A 19,871-nucleotide genomic window follows, 5' to 3' on the forward strand; every position below is an offset into this window, starting at 1 on the left:
TTTCAGCTGCCTAATGACGTCTGCCATGCCTCAGCATTATCTGCAACAGCCTTCATCAGGAACAAGTTTCCCACTCAAGTACTGAGTGCAAAACTTTGTTCAAGGCTTGACTTTCAGCTCCTACAGGCAACCTCCACACACTTCAGTGCAACTGTGGTTGTTACTTTTACTGCTTCAGTCAGAGGATATACACATAGGGCTAAAACCACCAACTTACTTGGAAAATACTGAAGTGCATGCTACACATCCAAGGATAGCCCATGACAACACAAAGCCCTGGATGATGAGGTTGATAATCAGTGCAGATTTAAAGCAGGTAAATTTAGTGTGGTCCAGTGTGTTCAAAGCAGATCCTCCAGCATCTATCCTCATAAGCATGCTGCTGTTTCTATTGTTTTTTAAATCTCATACACATCAAGTGGTAGTATACCAAGCAGAGAAGATTCCATTCAGAGATGTGCACTACATATGGCTGCATGACTCAGAGTCCACATCACACCTTTACTGGTCTTCAACCCATTCCATGCACATGCAGCGCTTTTAGTGCAGCAGAGTTCCCAGCACAGAGCTTTAAACTTTTTTTTTAAATCACATTCTTCTAAAAAGATGGAACATTCAGATGTTTCCAGTCATTCAGCTTTCCCTCTGTGGATATTCCAATACTTAACCTTATTCCAGCTCAAACCCAAATCTTAATTTTCCAAGTCAAACAGGACTGGGAGTATACAACTGCTAACCGGGGAAGGGGGAAGAATACATTGCACTTTCCCCACACACTTGTTCTGAGGCTGCTTAGCACCAATCAACAAGAAAGATGTTAAAGCTGTCTACTAGAAGGAACTTCTGCTACGTTCAGCAACACAGCTGTGAAATAAGGTCCTCACAGGCTGAGGAATTTAGTCTAAGCGCAAATGCAATAAATTCTAATTGTGTTCTTTGTCAAACTTGGTACCCATGCTGGGATTAAAAATAAAGGAAGACTTGTCTCATCTCTTCCACGTCTTCACTGGCTTCTCTAGAAAACCCTCACAGGTTTCCAAGACCAAGGGGCACAAACTGGTTTTAGGTTGTTATAGTTTAAGCCCTAGGCATAGCTGCCACTAATAAGCACAACGCTGTGTACCACACTAGATGCACCTGCTTCCAAAGCTGTGTGTGAATGAGGCTGTTTGTGCAAACCAGAAGTGACGCTTCACAAATGAGTAGACTGTGCAGTTCAACTTTTTTATTTTAATAAAATCAAGAATATGCACAGCACATGCAGTGCTAGCATCTAAACTAATACAATAAGCAATTCTAAACCTACAGTGACTTGAAATTCATATTTCACATTCAGCAAGTTTAAGTCCATTCTTGCATATTGTTTTGAATCCTTGTATCTGAACTGAAAATATTGCTGGCTGATAAAACTTGCTAAAATGCACAAGTCACTGATTATGCCAATACAACAAAGATAACCACATGTTTGAGGATTGCAATGTGCCAGACATTCACTGAAAAAAAAATAAACCAAAAAACCACACAACTAAACAAAACTCACGCAACAAACATCTGAGAATCTGGACACTTCACATCAGTGTTTAGAAGTGTTTCATTAATATCTTAAGACAAGTGTATCAAAACCTTGGCATGTTTTAATTTTAAGTTGCCAATTTTTGTTTTACTATCAGAAAGTTATGGCTACACTGCCAATGCCGGGTCTGCTTAATTTGACTTAAGAGTTTAATATGACTTAAACATTAAAAGCTCACACTACCCCGAAATATATAATTTCACGCATACGGTGACATTCAACATTCAAGTGCCAGTGTTTTTGTACTGTCTTTTGGTCAAGTTTCTTTAAACTTTCAAAGAATCACTTTTAGGCTTACAAAAATAAATATTTGTCAAAAATGTTCAATAAATATTACACAAAACTAGCAGCAAAAAGTATCTAGAAATCTGTCGTGTGCAAATAGTTTTCTTCCCAGCTATCATTCCCGTGGTCCCAAGTTAAGTTTTAGAATCTATTTCCTTCTCCTTAAACAAGCTGCGTTCAATCTCCAAGAGACAAAATAAGATTGGAAGTTAAGGACACGCACACAAGACATATATAAAATTCTCTGAATGTGCAATAAAAGAAGTATTTTGTAAAAAGTTATGGGCAAAATGTACAAGGGCCTAAACCTAGACTTGAAATAGCACCATAACAAATGACCTCAATACTGTCAAGTGCACCTACTTAATAAAAGTTTTAGAACAAGGCACAATACACTTGAAAAAATCTATTGCACTTTAGGAGATTTTTGCCATTTTCCTATGCCACTGTAGATTAGTTGTTAACTGCTCTGGCCGCAAAGTTAGCGCAGAAATTCCAAGTGGCAGAGGCATTTTTCTGGTGGACAATACTTATCTTTGGCCAGATTTAGCATAAACAGACTATAAATACAATGGAAACCTATGCAACTAAAACTGACTAAAACTGCACTTTAATAGCAGAATTGAAACCTTGTGCAGTTTATGTACATTTCCAACCTCTGTGATCTCAGGTTTGTTTGTTACTCTTCTGGAGCCATTTTACAAAGTCTACAGTAAGCCAGTTCAACATCTCCACGCAGCTTGAACAGAGTAATGTGAATCTGCATTAAAATAAAGCCTGCTGCATAATTCTTCCTGTTCATACCCTCTTGACCAAAAAACATCAACACTAGCATGCGTTATTAGACCAAAAATTCAGTCAGGCCCTTAGGGAGGACCAATTACTGCCATGGTCAGCCATTCTACCATTTCAATTTTATATGGCAGGCATTTTTAAAAAGTCTAAATAGATGAATTCTCCTAAAATCTATTTCAAGTTATCAGACCTTTAAACGTTCCCTGTAATGTTCTGCCCACATTTGGCTAGCTCACATTAATGATCTGCCTAAATATTGAAAAAGGAATTGCTGTATTTACTTGCATTAACTTCAAAAACAGTGCTTTTAATGTATGCATGTATCCATACATCATCTCATCATGACTGGAATGGCTTATTAAAGGCTATCAGGTTCTAAGTACCTATCCAGGATAGAGTGAGCAAATCAGAACTTTAACTTAGTACAGTTTTGCCACATTAGAAACTAATTACATTGATATGCTTCAAGATGTTTTGTTTTTCAAATCTGTAGATACCAAAAGCCCTAATGCAGGCTACCGCATAAGTTTTTCTTTGTAATATTATGGATGAATCAGTGATTCCTGTTTAAGTTGTATCACACCTGTGTGCCAAGGTTTGATTTTAGCCCAAGTTCAGTAATTTTTATTTTGTCAAAACAATTGATATCTTGAGCATTACTGAGCCAACAGGACATCAAAATAAAAGTTGTCTAAAGTTAAAGGCACAGTACATTAACAAACAAATGATCCTCAGTCACAAAATCATAAATGCAGTTTCTGGGAGGGGATGGGTGGGAGGGGAGTTAATCCTGACTACAGCAATAGAGTCTTCAAAACCACCTTCAAGATAGGGCTGCTTGTTCCTTTATTTCCATCTTGTGACCTTGAGCTCCCTTAAAAAAAATTTCAGTGGAGAATCACAGCTGGTAATGTACTGCGAGTTCTTGAAGCTACACAAGGTATAGTCTGGCTAAGTTACATGTGGTTTCCATATTAGCTTGTTTGGTAGGCTATCTGCTGCAAGCAGATTCAGTTGCCCCACCAGTCAACCCCCTGGGAGTTATAGTTTCCTCCATATCCATCACTGTTGTAGAAGCCTCCATAGCCACCACCTATGAAAGGTAAGAGAAAGTGATGCTTAATTAACCCACCGCAGACTGGCACCTTCACAACAATAAAACAGCCCAGGGCACAGATGAGATATCAATTGTATGTTAAAAGGAAACCCACACAGAAGCAGTGTCAAATGCACACGTTACAACGCTGGAAAGACAGGCAGCAATAAACTGACCAAACATAGGAACTTGAGCTAGCCCAGACTCAAGAAGGATACTGAGACTTTGCCTAACAAGCACCAGCTGACCTGCTACTTAAACACTACCTACACAAGTTTTACTACAAGACAGCACATAAAACTCTCTGAACATGCAAGAGAAGTAGTATTTTGTAAAAAGTTATGAGCAAAGATGTGCAAGAGCCTAAATCCACACCTGTACTTGCATGCCCAGCTTTTCTTACCTCCAAATCCTCTACTGCCACTTCCTCCACTGCGGCTGCTGGTTGATCGACTGCTACTAAAGCTACTGCTGCCAGAACCGCTACTTGTTCGGTAGTCTCTGGCACCAAATCCTCCACTGAATCTACTGCTGTAGAAAGGAAGAAAACAGAACAATTGAGTTAAGCTGTGTATACATTATGCACCACAAAAACTGAGACTGAAAACACTACATTTCTACAGCTCTGGCTACCAACTGCAGCTGACCAGAAAGTGTTCCATTCAGTACTGGGATGCTTTTAAAGCACACTATCTAGAAAAGGCTTTCAACGGGATAATGGAAAATTTACTGTTTGAACAAGGTCATGCTGAACTTGATGTTACCACCAAGAACTGCTTTCTCAAGTCCTGCTTGGCTTGATTCAGTGGCACCTATACTCCACAGAATTTCCAAACACATCTTGGGGACTTAAGTGATGCTGCATTTTTGACCATCTTTCATACTGCAGAAAGGACAACCATTTTATAGGTGTTATTTCTGAAGGGGAAAATAACAGCTAGAATTCATGTGGTCATACAATGTTATCTACATCAAAGATGATGAGCTGCATCTCCTCCCATACCTCTAAACTGTACAGCTCTGTATTACCAGCTTAGAAAGTACCTTAGATTTCTCCATAGCAAAACTATCTTACAAGCAGCCTCACACCTGCAGTCTAACTCACACCTTTCCCAAGTTTGTCAGGAGGCAGGCATTACCTTCTCCTAAACGTCAACAGCTGCTTAAGGTACATCCCTGGCACTTGCAGGTACGCATTTCTATTAAGTGCTCTCAGTTCTAAAGCCAGTTTTGCTAGACATGATCCTACCTCACTGGATCTACATGTAGGCTTGGAAGTCACATGGGTTAATCACCTTATGACACCACAGGACAGAACCAGACATACCACCTGATAACACCTAACTCACTATTCATACTGCACTCATTTCTCTTCCTCTGTTCCACTGAAAAAAGTCACAGAACTGCCCTGCCTCTCAGAATGAATTAAGCATACTTTCAGCCAAAGTTGTGACCATTACCTCTTAGATCGCCCACGGCTACCACCTCCTTTGTGATGCTGTTCATAAGCCATGTTTTCCAGCCAAGATGGTACTTCTTGCTTAGCCTCAACAAGAAGATCAAGCAAGTCCTTGGTGATGTTCACGTTCCTCTCATTGAAGAATGATGTGGCAAGACCTACAGTAAACATCTCGGTTTAGTCCTACACAAAGAAGTACACTACACTCCACTTGCAGCTGCAACAAGTAGCATAAGATGCCTTATGGGCAAGTCAGAGAACACCAGAGTTACCTGAAGAGAAAGCTGTTTAAGACTTACACCAGCACAGCAAGTCACAAAACCCCTGACTATTTAGTGACAGAGACAGATGTCAAGTTTCCATGCGGTATCATAAGCTTTAGTAGTCACAAAAGCACTAGCTAAAAAGGAACTGGGTAGCTTCCACACTGGCTAGACAGCAGCGACCAGTTTCTGCTCACAGAAGGCAGCACGTTGCTTTAAGTCAATAGCTGGAATTTGCTACACATAGCCAATACTACACCTATCAACTCAGGTGCTATGAAAATTCTGCATCGCACTTACCAAGGTTTCCTACACGTCCTGTACGGCCAATACGATGTACGTATTCTTCAATGTCACTTGGCAAGTCGAAGTTTATGACATGCTTTACATTTGAGATATCCAGTCCTCTTGCTGCTACCTAATGGTTAATGGATTAAATAAAGTTTAAGTAAAATTACATAGGCCAACTAACATGCTTACTGTCCCAGTGTCATAGAGTTCACTTACTGCTGTAGCAACAAGAATTGGACTCTTGCCCGAACGGAACTGGTGCAGTGCTTCCTCTCTGTCTCTTTGAGAGCGATCTCCATGTATACTTGTACAGGCATATCCTTCATGGAACAAGAAGTCCTCAAGAGCATCTGCCCCTTTTTTAGTTTCCACAAACACCAGAGTCAAGGAATCTTTGCCTAAAGAGAATCAAAATACAAGTTATCAGAAAAGCAGCACAGATCAGTATTTGGTTCCCACACCTAGAGAAAAGCAGTTTCAGTTCTCTGCTCCTCTTCACTCTAAACTGAATACACCACAGATGCCCCTCCCCATTTTATATTACCAGAAGAGCTTACATCAACTTAAACCTGACATTTAACCACTGCAATACATTCATTGCATGTTAAAGAAATAACCCTTTCTTCCACCTACTCAAAGTTCCTATTACTCAAGTAATTTGCCTTAGTTAACTGAAACTGGCCTTTTTACCTGTGGCACTTAGCAGGTCAAGCAGAAATGATCGTTTGTCTACCTCTTCCACCCACACTACTTTCTGTGTGATATTCTCAGATGTAGAACCTACTCTGCCAACAGCCAGAAAGATATATTCATCAAGGAAGTCACGAGCAAGCATCTAAAAAGAAAGAAAATAAAGAAAAGCCATCATTTTATTTCTTCCAGAAATTCAGTTTGGCCTTATGAGCTGTTAAAATATTCATACTTTTGTGAAGTACCTGGATTTCCTTGGGGAAAGTCGCACTGAACATCATGGTATGGCGAACTCCCTTTGGTGGCATAGTATCTTGTTCAACAATTCGACGAATTTGAGGTTCAAACCCCATATCAAGCATTCTGTCAGCTTCATCAAGCACTAGGTACCTATGCAGTAACAGAACAGGTCATTCTTCAGAGATTTAAGATGCAGTCCAGCGTCTGTGCTAGGTTACAAGTCCTCAACCAGATGTTTACACAGCTTGAATTTAAACACTATTAACTCTAGGATCTCACTTTTAAGAAGTCACTTTCTTTCTGTCCAGTCATTCACACAGAGACAAGAACATTTTACTTACTTGCAGAAATCCAGCCCAATCTTTCCCCTCTCCATCATATCAACCAGTCGTCCTGGAGTTGCTACAAGCAAGTGACATCCACGTTCTAAGTCACGAATCTGCTGACCAATGTCTGCCCCACCATATACAACACAGGGACGAACTCTGGAACGGTATGCAAACTACAGAGCAAAATAAATTAGCTCTAAGAAAGACCACATTTAAAGCTATTTTATATTAACAAACTCCTAGATATACCTTTCTGGCTTCCTCATAGATCTGCACAGCCAGTTCTCTAGTGGGAGCCAAGACCAGCGAGATTGGATACTGTTTACGGCGCCCATATCTTCCATTCTCCTGAAGGCAGAAAAAAACATACTTGCGAGTGAGTATCTACTGCCAAGTACAAGGGAAATTAAAACAGCTACTCTAGGCAGAATTGAAGACAGGTCTCATAGCTGAGAGCCAATCTCTTTTAAGCACTGCCTATGAAGATCATCCTAGTACAGTACCCAACATTTAGCTGTTGGTTAGTACGTTCAGAAATCTCTACAACACAGACATCTTGCCAAGCAGCTTGCCTTTTTTTTTTTTTTCCAGGAAGGGAAGAGTCTTTCAGACTGATGTGGTGGCAACATGAATACACAATCAATCTTTTCTCTAAATAAATATATCTGCCTTTTGGATAGGACATGTTTCAAATTAAAAAGAAGTCTATCATTATTTTGGGTATGGTAGGCAATATTAAGCCCAGCTATTGTGTTCAACAGCAGATACCAGAATACAGGGCAAAAATACACAAGGGTCATAACTTTTTCAAGAGTGGGTTATTTCAACACTTGCCTTCATAGCTCTCAAGGCATCACCAGGGCCATCTGCATAGATTTGGCTCAGTATCGGTAGAAGAAATGCAGCCGTCTTCCCAGATCCTATTAGGACACAATTTGGTATTATTAGTATCTAGTACTGCAGTAACTTTGAAAATGACTACAGTACTGTGTCTCACTAGCATATTCCACTAACATCCACACTAGAATATGAATACTATCAGCAAAAGTTATGTGTAGAAGACTTGTCACTCAGCATCACAAAACCCAAAACTGACTATTAGTTACACCACAAGTATTTTTGTCAGAAAGGACACAGTAAAACCAGTCAAACCACATTTAAAGCAGTTGCAAAATCCTATAGCAAATTAATACACTGCAGATATTTCGATATACTCTAAACAGAAAGCTCTCTGCAGCTTAAGAAACATAAAGCCCTTGTCCTACTGAAACGAAACAGAAAAAAGAGTTACTAACTCACCTGTCTGAGCACAGGCCATCAAGTCTCTCTTTTCTTTAATAATAGGTATTGCATGCTTCTGGACTGGAGTAGGACGGGTGTAGCGAGTGAGCTCAATGTTTCCCATAATAATTTCCCCCATGTCAACATCACTGAACTGCAAGATACATATCATTCAGATTAAATCATCTGTGAAGAGCTTTTGTTTCATCTCTTATATAAGTTTACAGATACTCTGAAGCTAATGAGACTCTGGCAGCATGGCATCAAGTTTCCTGTGCAAAACAGTCACTCTTAAAAACACAACCACTCCCAAGAAAACCAAACAAAGCACAACAGAAAAATAAAACCAAAAATCCCAGAAACCAACATAAAACAAAACTTACACTTTCAATATGTGGAGGACAGTTGTTGCCTGTTGCTTCAACAGGAATGTCATCATATTTTTCAAAGTTAATGCCAGTATTGCTTCCTGAGAAGAGCTCTCTATAAATGGAAACAGAGGAATTTACTTGCTAAACATATCAACTGATCTTGTCATGTGTGTTCATCCTATTCCTTTACTTACTGTTCCAGGCGTTCACTTGGAGGAAGAGGCTTTGACCAGTCATCTTCATCTGATTTGTCAGACCAGCGACTGCCCCCACCACGGTCAAATCTACCAAAGCCACTTCGATCATAGTCACCGCCTCTTCCACGCTCCTCATACCTAAACACAGCAAGTGTATCAGTCCACCATTCTTGAGCAACAAAATTTTTAGATATGGAAAACTGAAGCTTTAATAATCTAGAGTGCATGCCCAGTGTATTACATATACACTGTAAACCAATTTGAAGTCATCAGATTAGATGTACTTGCCTCTTGACCTACAGACTTAGTAACAGCCATAAGACTAGGTCATGTCATTCCACATCATAGATAACTTTTGTCATGATTTCACAGGTCATGTTTAGCTTCCCCCATTGAACCTTCTATCAGATTTTTTGTCTGATTAAGCAAAACAAGTGTAATTAGTCATCTGCAAGTAGAGCTGCATTTCAAGTTGCCAGTTTCACCACTATTTAATAGGGAGATGCACTTAAAGCTCTCAAGAGATCTTGTTTAGTAGCTTCCCCCCTTCCTCTGTGCCTCATTCTACACAGGTCTCCCACCAACCAAAGCCCTCAAATGCTGCAATTTGTTCCTTTATTCCCCCACCACGTGACCAAACTAATCACCTCAAATATGTGTCACATTATTTTATAAAGAGGGAGCTCACCTGTTACTGACTTGGAAAGAAGGCGGAAAAAGTCCTTACCTCAACTGTTTAGTTTTTGGTCTGGTAAATCATGTTTGAGAAAAGTCTGGATACAGGACTAGCGTCAGCTTTACTAGTCGATAAAGGTCACTCTCACCACACTTGTGCATACAACGCATGATGTGTGTAAGACTGATCAAGTAAGGTAGAGAACCTGCAAGAGTCTCACCCAGTTTTATTAACTACACTTTTTAAACAAGAAAAAAAATGAAATTAAAAAATTAAATAAAATCCATTTTTATGTATTCTGTGCTCCCAACAGTTCGTGATTTTTCTGGAAGTAGCCACCCTTCTAGCATTATTTCTGGTGGCTCGTGGTGATCTACGTGGCACATGTTTCAAGACATGCAAAATTCCCATTGCTGAACTCACAAAGCTTTAAATGCAAGGTTCCAATAATCTCCTCCCCTCCCAGGTTCCTCCTACCTTATCCTGTACTTCAGGCTTAGAACTCCAAATTTAATATCAAAATTACAGGTGCACTACTAGAACCAAGACAAACTTTGTATGCACCACCCAGACAAAACAGTACTTGCCTTCCCCCTCTTGATCCATTTCCACGGTCAAAGAAGCTTGGTTTTGCTCCGCGGTCAGACCGTGCACCAAAGCTGCTGTACGCATCCTTGTCTCTGCTAGAGCTCCAGCCACCACTATCAAAACCTAATAGAGAAAGTTGTATTAGCCATACGTTAAGTAGTCTAGGCTTTTTACAAGAAAGGAAAGTCTGTCCACTAAGTCTTCACTGGATTGAAAGGCAGATAGCCCCCAAGAATGGAATATGTACAAGTGTTAAGATTTATTCATCAAGTGACTAAGCATTTCTCATTACTTATTAGAACTTTCTGAAACCACATCTAAGGCACGTGTATTTCTTTTTAAGTATCAGTGCCGAGGCAAGAGCAGAATATTAAGCTGGAAATAGATGTATCGGCAGAAACGTTTAGATAGTAGGTCTTGCCAAGCCTATTCTATGTTATTTCCAAAGTTCATAACAATCTTTGATGATGCAATTTAGTTTTCTTTGATGTTAACAAGGCCACTGGTGGAGATGAATAAATGGTATTAACCCCGGCATTAGAAACCCTTATAAAGTTAGTATTTTGTCATAATGCAAGTATATAGGGCAAATCTACAGAGAAACTAAGACAAATTAACAGCAAGATGCAAAAATAAAGAATACAGTTAACAATTACATTCCCAGCACTCTGCACTTACAGTAGATGCCTACTTAAGTATGTTAAAAGGACCAAGTAGAATGCAGGAAATTTATCAGTGCGGCAACACAATAAAGTGAAAAATCTTGCTTCTGTTGATTTTCCAGGGGTTGTGATATGGGCAGAAACACACTGAGTAGTCCTTCAGTACTAAACTAAGAACTTAAAGAGTTCTCATCCAGAGTTCTAACTTTCACAAGTTTGAAAATATGACCCAGTCAGAGTCTCAGCTATTAAACTCTGACAGAAAAAGTGAAACAAGCAGATAACCAGTGCCACTCCAATTAGAGAACAAGCTTTTGCCAAGTCCACAGCACAAATTTAATCAAGGTCTACGTACTAGATTAATAAAAAAGGTTGCTCTAGGCCCCATCTCTCTGAAAAACCTTTGCTACAATTACTCAGCCTTGTTAGTATGCTCTCTGTAAGGTGTCATTTCCCTTACTCCACATGTCCATTTAGAAAGAAATTCCACTGCCCAGAATTCAGACATACGTTAGTCACAAGGGAACTTCAAAAACAAGTGTGACTGCTGTAACTCATTTGGTGTAACTGAAGCAGACAGTAAAAAATTATTCATTAAGTTTATTAGCCATGAGATCACAGAACACCCCAAGACCTCAAAAATACTTTCAACAAGTATCAGATCTACTTCTCTGAAGTGAAAAGAACAATCACTATACCACACTAGAATGATCACAAAACTCCTTAAAACATGGAGGGTGGTTCTGTTGTTCTTCTTTTGTTTGTTGTTTTTTTGGTTGGTGGCCGGTTTTTTTTTTGGTTGCCTGGTTTGGGGTTCCTCCCCACCCCCCTTTCCTTAAGGGAAAAACCATACAGACTCCATTCAGCATGTATTTTTCACCAAACGGTTAAGTGTGGACTTCAGTAAGTTCCAAACCAATTATGTGGTTTTTTGCATCTATGAAGTGTGGTAGAACTGTCAATGTTTCTCCTCGATTTTAATTTGCATTTTATAATGCTCTAACATCAATCATTGCCAGCTTACTTGAAAAGCTGGGAATACCAGTTAAGACTCACAGAATTCTTTCAGTTGAAATTCAGATTAAATTCAAAAAGCTGCTTCCACGAAGTTTAACAAAAAAAAAAAAAAAAAAAAAAGACATGGCAACAAGCTTAATGTTATCAAGATGATAGAAGCAAGATGCTTTCAATCAGGCAGTTCTGCATACTGAGTTCCATACACTGTAGTTTCCAAGAGTTAAAAAACAGAACTGCCACTAAGTAACCCTAAGGATATGTTTTTAGGCATACTCCTGTACTTCCAGCAATATTGTAATGTCTTGCTCCAGTGTACAGAGCTAGGAGATTAACACTACAATTAGGACAGATCTGCAGGTGAATAGAAAGATTAAGCTGAAGAAAACACCGTATGAGTTTAGACAAAAATAGTCTAGCGGTCTTAGCATGCTTCCTATCAACAACCTACTGAAATCATGAAGATGCTCAGGTCTTCAGGAGTTAAAACACTACTATTTTTCTAAGTGTTAAGTACATTACCTTAAGCAATTTCTTAACTGCCACAAGTAAGCCCATTGTGCAACTTTAATATGTCTGACATACCATCATCAGCTTCAGAGGAAAAGTGACAGCCCAACCTAGTAACTATACACCATTCTCTTCTAAAGCGTGTCTTTTTTTCCAAGTCCTTACATGCAGTAATAGCTAATTTGCACTTTCACAGCAACCCTTAAGGTTATGACATGTGAACAACACAACTGTACTTTATTACTGGAACAGCTCTATCGAGCAGTTTTTACTGATGTAAAAATAGTTAAACTATCTCGTTACAACAACTGAAAAGCTGCATCAAGAGTTTTGTTACATGACCAAAAGCCACTATTATCTAAGTTCTATTTTTTCAGTTCTTTGATAATGTCTGCAGTTTGAAACATCTGTTGCTGAAGACCGCAAGAAGCAGTAATCAACAGAAGCAAACATTAATGTTATGAAATTACAACACTAAGACTCTAAATCAAATCCTACAGAACAGCACATCTTACTACAAAAAGCCATGAGGAGTCTAGCTATGCAGTACTCGAACATCTTCATACATCTAAGGTACTGAAAAGTTAGATCTTCCAAACAAGTCAGCAACCTATGTTTGGTTACTTGAAGACCCCAGAAAAAACGAGGCAAGATCATACATATACTGTTTGAACTCTGTCTTGCACAGACGTAAACAGCGAGTCTTATCCACACATAGCAGGTGATAAAAACTCAAGGTTGTGACAAAGTATCCCTCCACATTTAGCATCTCCAAAAATTAAACCGGAGTTTGGTACCAATTACCATATAGAGAAATGAGATCTATGAACAGCAAATGCCCACCAACTCTGTTTTCTGCTTTTGAGAAACCTGCACACTCCTCTCAGAGCTAGAGTCAATTTCTTGAATGACTGCTCACATGTGAGGTTAAAGTGATCTCAAACTTCAGGAGCACCCAGATTCCAGACTTTACATGAAGTCCATTATTTACTTCACTCAAAGGCTGCACAAAAATAGAATTATTTTACCATGTTTCACTTAAATTCAAGTACAAGATATAAAGGCCAATCCTCAGCACCTCCCTTCCCACCCATGACCAACACTGGTCCGTGTATTTCATGTTTCATGCACCAGCATGCCAATTTCCTTCTGCAAGTACTCTTGTAGACTTCCATAAAAAATCTTAAGAAGCTAAATTGCATCTGCTTTGTCATGTTCCCTAATTAAGAGAAAGATGTGTAAAACATCCATTTACAGCGAAACTGTTCAATGCGTTCACATAGAACAGCTGGTTGCTACAATTTCCACCTTATGGTCACTCGCAGAAAAATCGGTGGTCCCAAAATACATTGTAATTGATACTGAAGATTACAATGCTACTCAAAATCAGAGCCCATTTTGCTTCTGCCAGTTACTTAATGAGATACAGAAAATATTTTGGCAGATAGTGAACTCAGAGCTTGCAAACATAACCCGGCAAAGGAAGCAGGACTACCACACTACAAGTGGAAGATTACATTGCAGTGCTTTGCACACAACAGTCTTGCCAAAGCCTCTGAAGTGTGTTTCTAGAGATACAGAAGTAGGCCAAGACCCAGTTATGATTGTTGCCAGAATCTCGCATACATACCCTGTTTTGAAGCTTCCCTGTTTCGCAAGTGAGGAGGAATGTATCGGCCTTCTAAAGGACAAAGAAATACTCAGTTACAAAATTGTACTGTCAGCATCTGTTGAGTTGCTGGTCTTTCCAACAGCTTTTCCTCACAAAGATTTCGAAAAACCACACAACTGTCTGCCTCAACCTTTAAGGACTCTTAGAGCCTCTTTAAACATGATTCCTTTAATACAGCATTTAATATCCTCTCAGAAGACCAATACAGTGAAGATTAAGTTCTTGCATATTCATTCAAGTAAATGTCTTGCTACTTCTTTGACTAAGTCATGCATGTCCTTCATGGATATGAAAAGTTTGTCTTCCTAGAATTCATTTGAGCTTAACCTTGTGCCAGGTATTCAAGCAGCTTAAGATTTTCACTTTCTCATTCAACCACTGCCACTCACAGGACTATTTTTGCCCTTCCCCTTGAATTCAACCATCTCTATCAGGTCAATTCAGATCAAACCAGAACCCACACACAATTGCCTCTGAATAGCATTCTTCAGTTGTAATCCAGAAGTATCCATCTGTCTGCTACACATAAATCAGAATGTCCCAGACAAGCTGAATCTGAATTCCTCAGAGATTCTTCCCTCTTCCTCTTAAACCTTGTATGATGACTTTTTTCAATGAATTAGGATTACTACAGTTACCAATTAAGTTTTATCTTAAAAACTGTAGTTGGATGTGTGAGAAGACTGTCATAACACTACTACTACTATCAGCAGCCTCAGTTGTTTTGACTACAGGCAACAGAAAGCCTGGGACAGTACTGTATAAGGCACTTAAATTTACACATGCCATACAACCACTAACTTAAGTGCTCCTATCTAAAGACAGCGTTTTCAGAGCAGGCATAACTAGGCATAACTTTAATTTTCTCACTAGCCTGTGTAAATCTTGGATTCAGAAAAGACTGTTCAAAGCATGTACTTACTGCTAGAAGAGCTTCCTTCACTCTGAGAGTCTGAAGAATTCAAGTCTAGACCAGAGAACTAGATAAAGACAAAACAAGTATCAACATGTTACACCGTGAATTTATGGCAAAATACAAAAGTCTCTTTTGGATATCAAGTGCATCAGTCGTGGTAGAACTACATAATGGTTGTATGGGATTCAATGATCTTAAGCATCTTTTCCAACGTCCAACTGAAACAATTTTAAGAGCAGTGTTTCCAGAAGTTACTGATGCCAAGAAATCTGTTTGTAAGGCCAGCTCTATTTGCTGTGAGGAGAGCCAAACCCATAGTCAGCATTCAAGGCACCAGCATTTTCAAGCAGTTTTACCCCCCAATAAACATACACCACATGGGCAGCAAGATCAGAAGAGCATCCCTACACCCACCAAATCAAGTATCACAAACTTCTGGTTTACATACTATGCGCAAGCTTAACAACCATTTAAGACCACCTGTCAGTCCACGGAAATACATTTTAAGTGACTTCAATGACAATTTAATTTTTCTTTCAGGTCGACAGAGATTAGAGCCCAAAAAAAAACCAATTCGGCTGAGCTCCACGAGCATTTGATGCGAACTTTTTAGGTCAAACACATCATGGACTCGTTTTCATCAGGAAGGCAGTGACAATTCACTAATCTTAAGCGCAATCTATTTCACCTGCTTGTCTTCGCAGCGAGACTAAAAATTAAAAATTAATTCGCTAAAATTAAGTTACCCTGCAAACATAATTTATTTTTTATTCAAAACTTAAATGCAGTAAAGTGTATTCCAGGACGACCTGGATCAACCCAAAGTAAAGATTCCATTGCACTGTCCTTTTAGATGTTGTTTTATACGCTCTCATTTAGGATACTCGAGTTCTTGAAAAACCCTCCCGTGGCAGCCTTTATGTTCTTTTTAAGGCTACTGCACAAAATATGCCATCTTTTTAAGTCAATCCGAGCAGCAATATGAAGCTAAAGTATGATTCTGACTTTACAGTCAACAAAAACCTTAAACTAGGTAAACGTGCCTCCCCAGGGGCAATCAACAGAAGCGCTGCATAAGTGTTCTCGCACTAACCCCCCACTGACTCCACCGTGGCGCTAACAGTTGCCAAAAATCTGATCTGGGCTATGGCGCAGCGACGAAGGCCGGCGCGGCCGCCATCTCAGTGCGGCGGTGCAGCCAGCACTGCGGGTTGGGATTTTCGGCGCAGCAGGGAGCAGCCGCAGCCTCCCAGCTAATCCGGCAGCCGGCACCCGTCACGTGTTAAATCGGGGGGGGGGAAGGCTGAAGGAAAAAGAAGCGGAGGGGGGTGCGAGGGTAGGAGGACAGGCTCCCTGACCTACTTTGCCTGAGATTCCAGAGCAGCGCCCACTCGAAGCCTACAAGCTGCTGAGGACTAGCACTGCCCGGCCACTTCAGCTGCCAGCCGAGGCCTCGTTACAACGGGCGGACCTCTTCCCGTCTCCCCATCCCCTTTTTCTAGAGATTAGATAACCACCTAACCCCGCCACATTGGGCAGCGGCCTGCGCCCGACTCCGCCCAGAGGTGGCCGAGGGGATGGGGGGGGCGGGGTGGAAGGCGAAGGTAGCAGGAAGACGAAAAATATAAAAAGGGTGTTTTAACTTTTTTGTTTCTTTAAAGTAACAGCAACACCGCGGGCCCGTGCGCCGCCCGGACAGATACCGGCTAAGGCGCAACTCGTCCAGGCCCAACTGCGTCACCAGGGCCCACTGCACACCGGAGGAAAGAGCGGGAAAGGCTACGGCCGGGCCCTGCTGACGCAGCTCGAACAAAGGCAGCCGCCAGCACCCCCTCCCCCAGCCCCCTCCCCGGGGATGGGGGAGCCAACACAAAGCGCCATCCTCCCCCACCCCCTGCCTCGCCCCATCACAGGCACAATGGCCGCCATTTATCGTGTCTTTCTCCCTGCACCACCCCCCCGCCTCCCTCCTCCTCCTGCACACACCATCACACCCCCCCTCCCCAGCCCCGCGCTGCCGTTCTTAGCCGCCACCGCCAGGGGTCCCAGTAGCCAACATTACCATCGCCGCTCGCAGCCACACAAAAGCCGGGCCTGGAGCGTGGCGAGGAGGCCGCGGGGGCAGGCGCAAATCCCAGCTCGAGTGCCTGGGCGAGTCAAATTTTCCCGTTCTTCCCTCACCCCCCCCCCAGCCCAACCCACCCTCCCCGCCACGGCAGTGGTTCGCCCTCGCGGGAGGAAACCGGACGCAAGACCATCGCACGTTGTAAACTGCGCAACAATCACATACGCCACAAACGGGACCCGTCGGGGAACGGAAGGGGACCACAGAGGGGTGCGAAGGGTGGAGCTGCTCCGAAAAAAACAAAACCCACCGCATGCAGGAGGAAGGAGAGGGCAGGTGGTAGAAGCCACGGCGCAACGGCCTAAGACTCAGAAGAGACGCGAAGTCCTGCACTGTGAATCTCCACCGTCCTTCCCACGATCCCTGCCCCACGCATTCAAGAGCCTTCTCCGCGCCTCTCCCCCTTCCGGCCGCCGCTACGCTCCGACTAACGGAGGGGCCTACCCCCACACACACACCCCCGCCCACATTCCAGGGCTTGTCCCTCACCTGCTGGTCTAGACTGAGGGCATTTTCTACCGCCACATGACTCATAACGAGAGATCGTTTCGGGCTGTCCCGCTCCGCCTCGAGAAATTCGGATTCGCCTGATTGGGACCTTGCCGCTACTGCCGCTCGTTCACCACGAATCGCTTTCCTGACTGAGCTCCCCCCGCCTCGGCCCCGGCCTTTATATAGTCCCCGCCCCCCGCCTGCCCGGCGGCGCACGGTGACTTCAGCGCGCACGCTACCGCCCCTGCCCGAGAGCTCACTCCCCGCCTCCTGCCAGCGGTTATCGCGAGAGCGGCAGGCTGCGCTCTGCCGGCGGCCAAGGGCTCTCGCGAGACTGGCGCTGGCCCCCGCAGCTCAGGACACGGTGAGGAGAGGGCCGGAGGCTCCGTGCGCCGGGCCGCGCGGCACCCCCTGGGCCTGCCGGGCTCTGCCGGCGGCGCCGCGAGGGTTCCCTGCCGCCGGCGGCCTGCGCTCTCCGCCGGGGCACAGCGACCCCAGGGTCTCGCGAGATCACGCCCGCGCCCTCACCTATTGTTCGGCGTGCTCGCGAGAGCGCCCGCCCGGCGCGGGACCGGGATGGCTCTGGAAGGAGTCACGTGGGCGGCTCCGTCCGTGCCTGCCGCCATCTTGTTCGCTTGCGCCAGCAGAATGGCGCAGGTGCTGGAGAAGGTTTGCGAGCTCCGCGGCTTGGGGCTGCAGCGTGGCTAGGGAAGCAGGAGGGCGCTAGATTCCGAGTGCTGTGTGACTCGCCCGGCCTCGGGGTCATCTAGAGTGGGAACTGAAACTGTGCTCAACGGAGGAGGTGCTGGGGGCAGTTTTAGTTACAAGTGAGCCTCCTGCTTAACCACACCCCCACCCTGCCACCCCGCAGTGCCCTTCACGGTACCTTTGCAGAGAAGGAACTTGGGCTCCTTACCTTTACAGGCCTCACTACATTCTAGCACAAGTTTTGGGTGCTTCCTGGACCACCCAGTTTGGACCATCACAGCACGGCTCGCCATACACGCAGACGTAAACGTCAGGCTCTGGCTGAAGTGCCTACTGTCCAGTGGCACCTCACTGCAACATTCTGGAGTTGGTGATCAACACTACTTACTATAGATAACTCATCACGTCTATTCCTAAAGCCTTCATCAAATTTGAAATGCTGAAGGTCACCTGTCATTCCCAAAGAGAGAGTTTTACAAAGCTATCCTGTTATATCCACAAAAAGCCCCACCTTGGACTCATTCAAGAACTCAAGTTTGCTGCTAGCTCATCAAACAATATGCATTAATCTACCTGTGTCTTCAAAAAAACAAGAACCACCTTCATACCCTTCCACTACATCACAGTCTGCTGACACAGAAAATACTAGAGCCATTTCCTTCCATTTGGGTCAGTGAAAGTCCTGGCAAACGTGATGAGGATACCTCCAAGACTATTAAGTCACATGGAAAGGACATGGGCTTTGGTTGTCCTTGATCCACGTGTTCCTTCATTTCCCCTCCTTGGGTTCCTGCCTTTTCCAACAAGAAAGTAGAATAAAAATTTGTTCTCCAGAAGGAGAGGGAGATTAATTGTGGCATTTAAAAGCAAGACAAATCTTTTTTCCACAGTAGTTACAGATAAACCCCCCTATCTTTACCTATTTTTCTCCTCAACACAGAATTCATTCACATAACTGCTCTTAAAACTGAAGCTTTAGGGCCAAACTCTTTCAATCCCAGAAATTAAGCCTTACAAGATTTAAACACCCACAAACATATCCTTAAATGAGTAGCACATACTCCTTCTCCCAGACAAACAAGGCAGTTCTGCACCATACTAGGTCTTTTATGAAACACAACATTTACCATTCTTCTGCCTCGGTCTTCCATAATGCTCCTTTAGCCAGCCCCAACCCTAGAACCAAAGGTTTATAGTTGCATGTCTTCCCCAGGTGCACCTATTTATATTAGATGCATGCAGGTGTTTGCAGTAAGGCTGCCCGACACAAATTTAGGAGGGGTTGAGAGCAAATTTCAAACAAATATTTTCATTCTTTTTCTTCATAATACTTGGTGTATAATGCTAAGTTGTAAACAATTCTGCAGTGTTTACATCCCTGCAATGTCTACAGTGCTTTTGCAAAGAAGAGCAGTGTTTGGTGTACTTCGTATGCGCTAGGAAATTACGTTAATAAAGCTGTTCTCACTCTCCAGCTTTTAAAAGTATCACAGTAGTTTGTTTCCTCATCCTATGGTTAGGAAAGGCAGTGGGTCCTCATGCCTCACTGACAGGTTAGTAAAGAGTCCCCTGTGTGTCACGCTGTGTGTCACTTTCCCCCCAGGGATCACTGCTGGGCCCGGTCCTGTTCAACATCCT

The 19,871-nt window shown here is 42.7% G+C and overlaps 1 protein-coding gene and 1 long non-coding RNA gene across 2 annotated transcripts; one reads left to right on the plus strand and one right to left on the minus strand.

Moving 5' to 3' along the window:
* Positions 1–1,210: 1,210 nt before the first annotated feature.
* Positions 1,211–17,663, minus strand: DDX3X (DEAD-box helicase 3 X-linked). The gene is made up of 17 exons (XM_064151904.1): positions 17,523–17,663; positions 14,915–14,972; positions 13,951–14,001; positions 10,134–10,257; positions 8,868–9,008; positions 8,686–8,785; positions 8,321–8,456; positions 7,856–7,941; positions 7,271–7,369; positions 7,034–7,194; positions 6,698–6,842; positions 6,453–6,597; positions 5,979–6,160; positions 5,772–5,889; positions 5,210–5,366; positions 4,153–4,280; positions 1,211–3,746 (listed from the first exon to the last, which is right to left on the minus strand). Exons 1-17 carry the CDS (start codon positions 17,565–17,567, stop codon positions 3,664–3,666), a joined length of 1,959 nt encoding a protein of 652 aa, XP_064007974.1. The 5' UTR covers positions 17,568–17,663; the 3' UTR covers positions 1,211–3,663.
* A 13-nt stretch (positions 17,664–17,676) lies between these two features.
* LOC135179858 (uncharacterized) lies at positions 17,677–19,160 on the plus strand. The gene is made up of 2 exons (XR_010304158.1): positions 17,677–17,889; positions 18,450–19,160. It is a non-coding gene; the product is annotated as an uncharacterized LOC135179858 (long non-coding RNA).
* Positions 19,161–19,871: the final 711 nt, after the last annotated feature.

This window comes from Pogoniulus pusillus, chromosome 12 (genome assembly GCF_015220805.1).
Source record: "Pogoniulus pusillus isolate bPogPus1 chromosome 12, bPogPus1.pri, whole genome shotgun sequence".
Taxonomy (NCBI): domain Eukaryota; kingdom Metazoa; phylum Chordata; class Aves; order Piciformes; family Lybiidae; genus Pogoniulus; species Pogoniulus pusillus.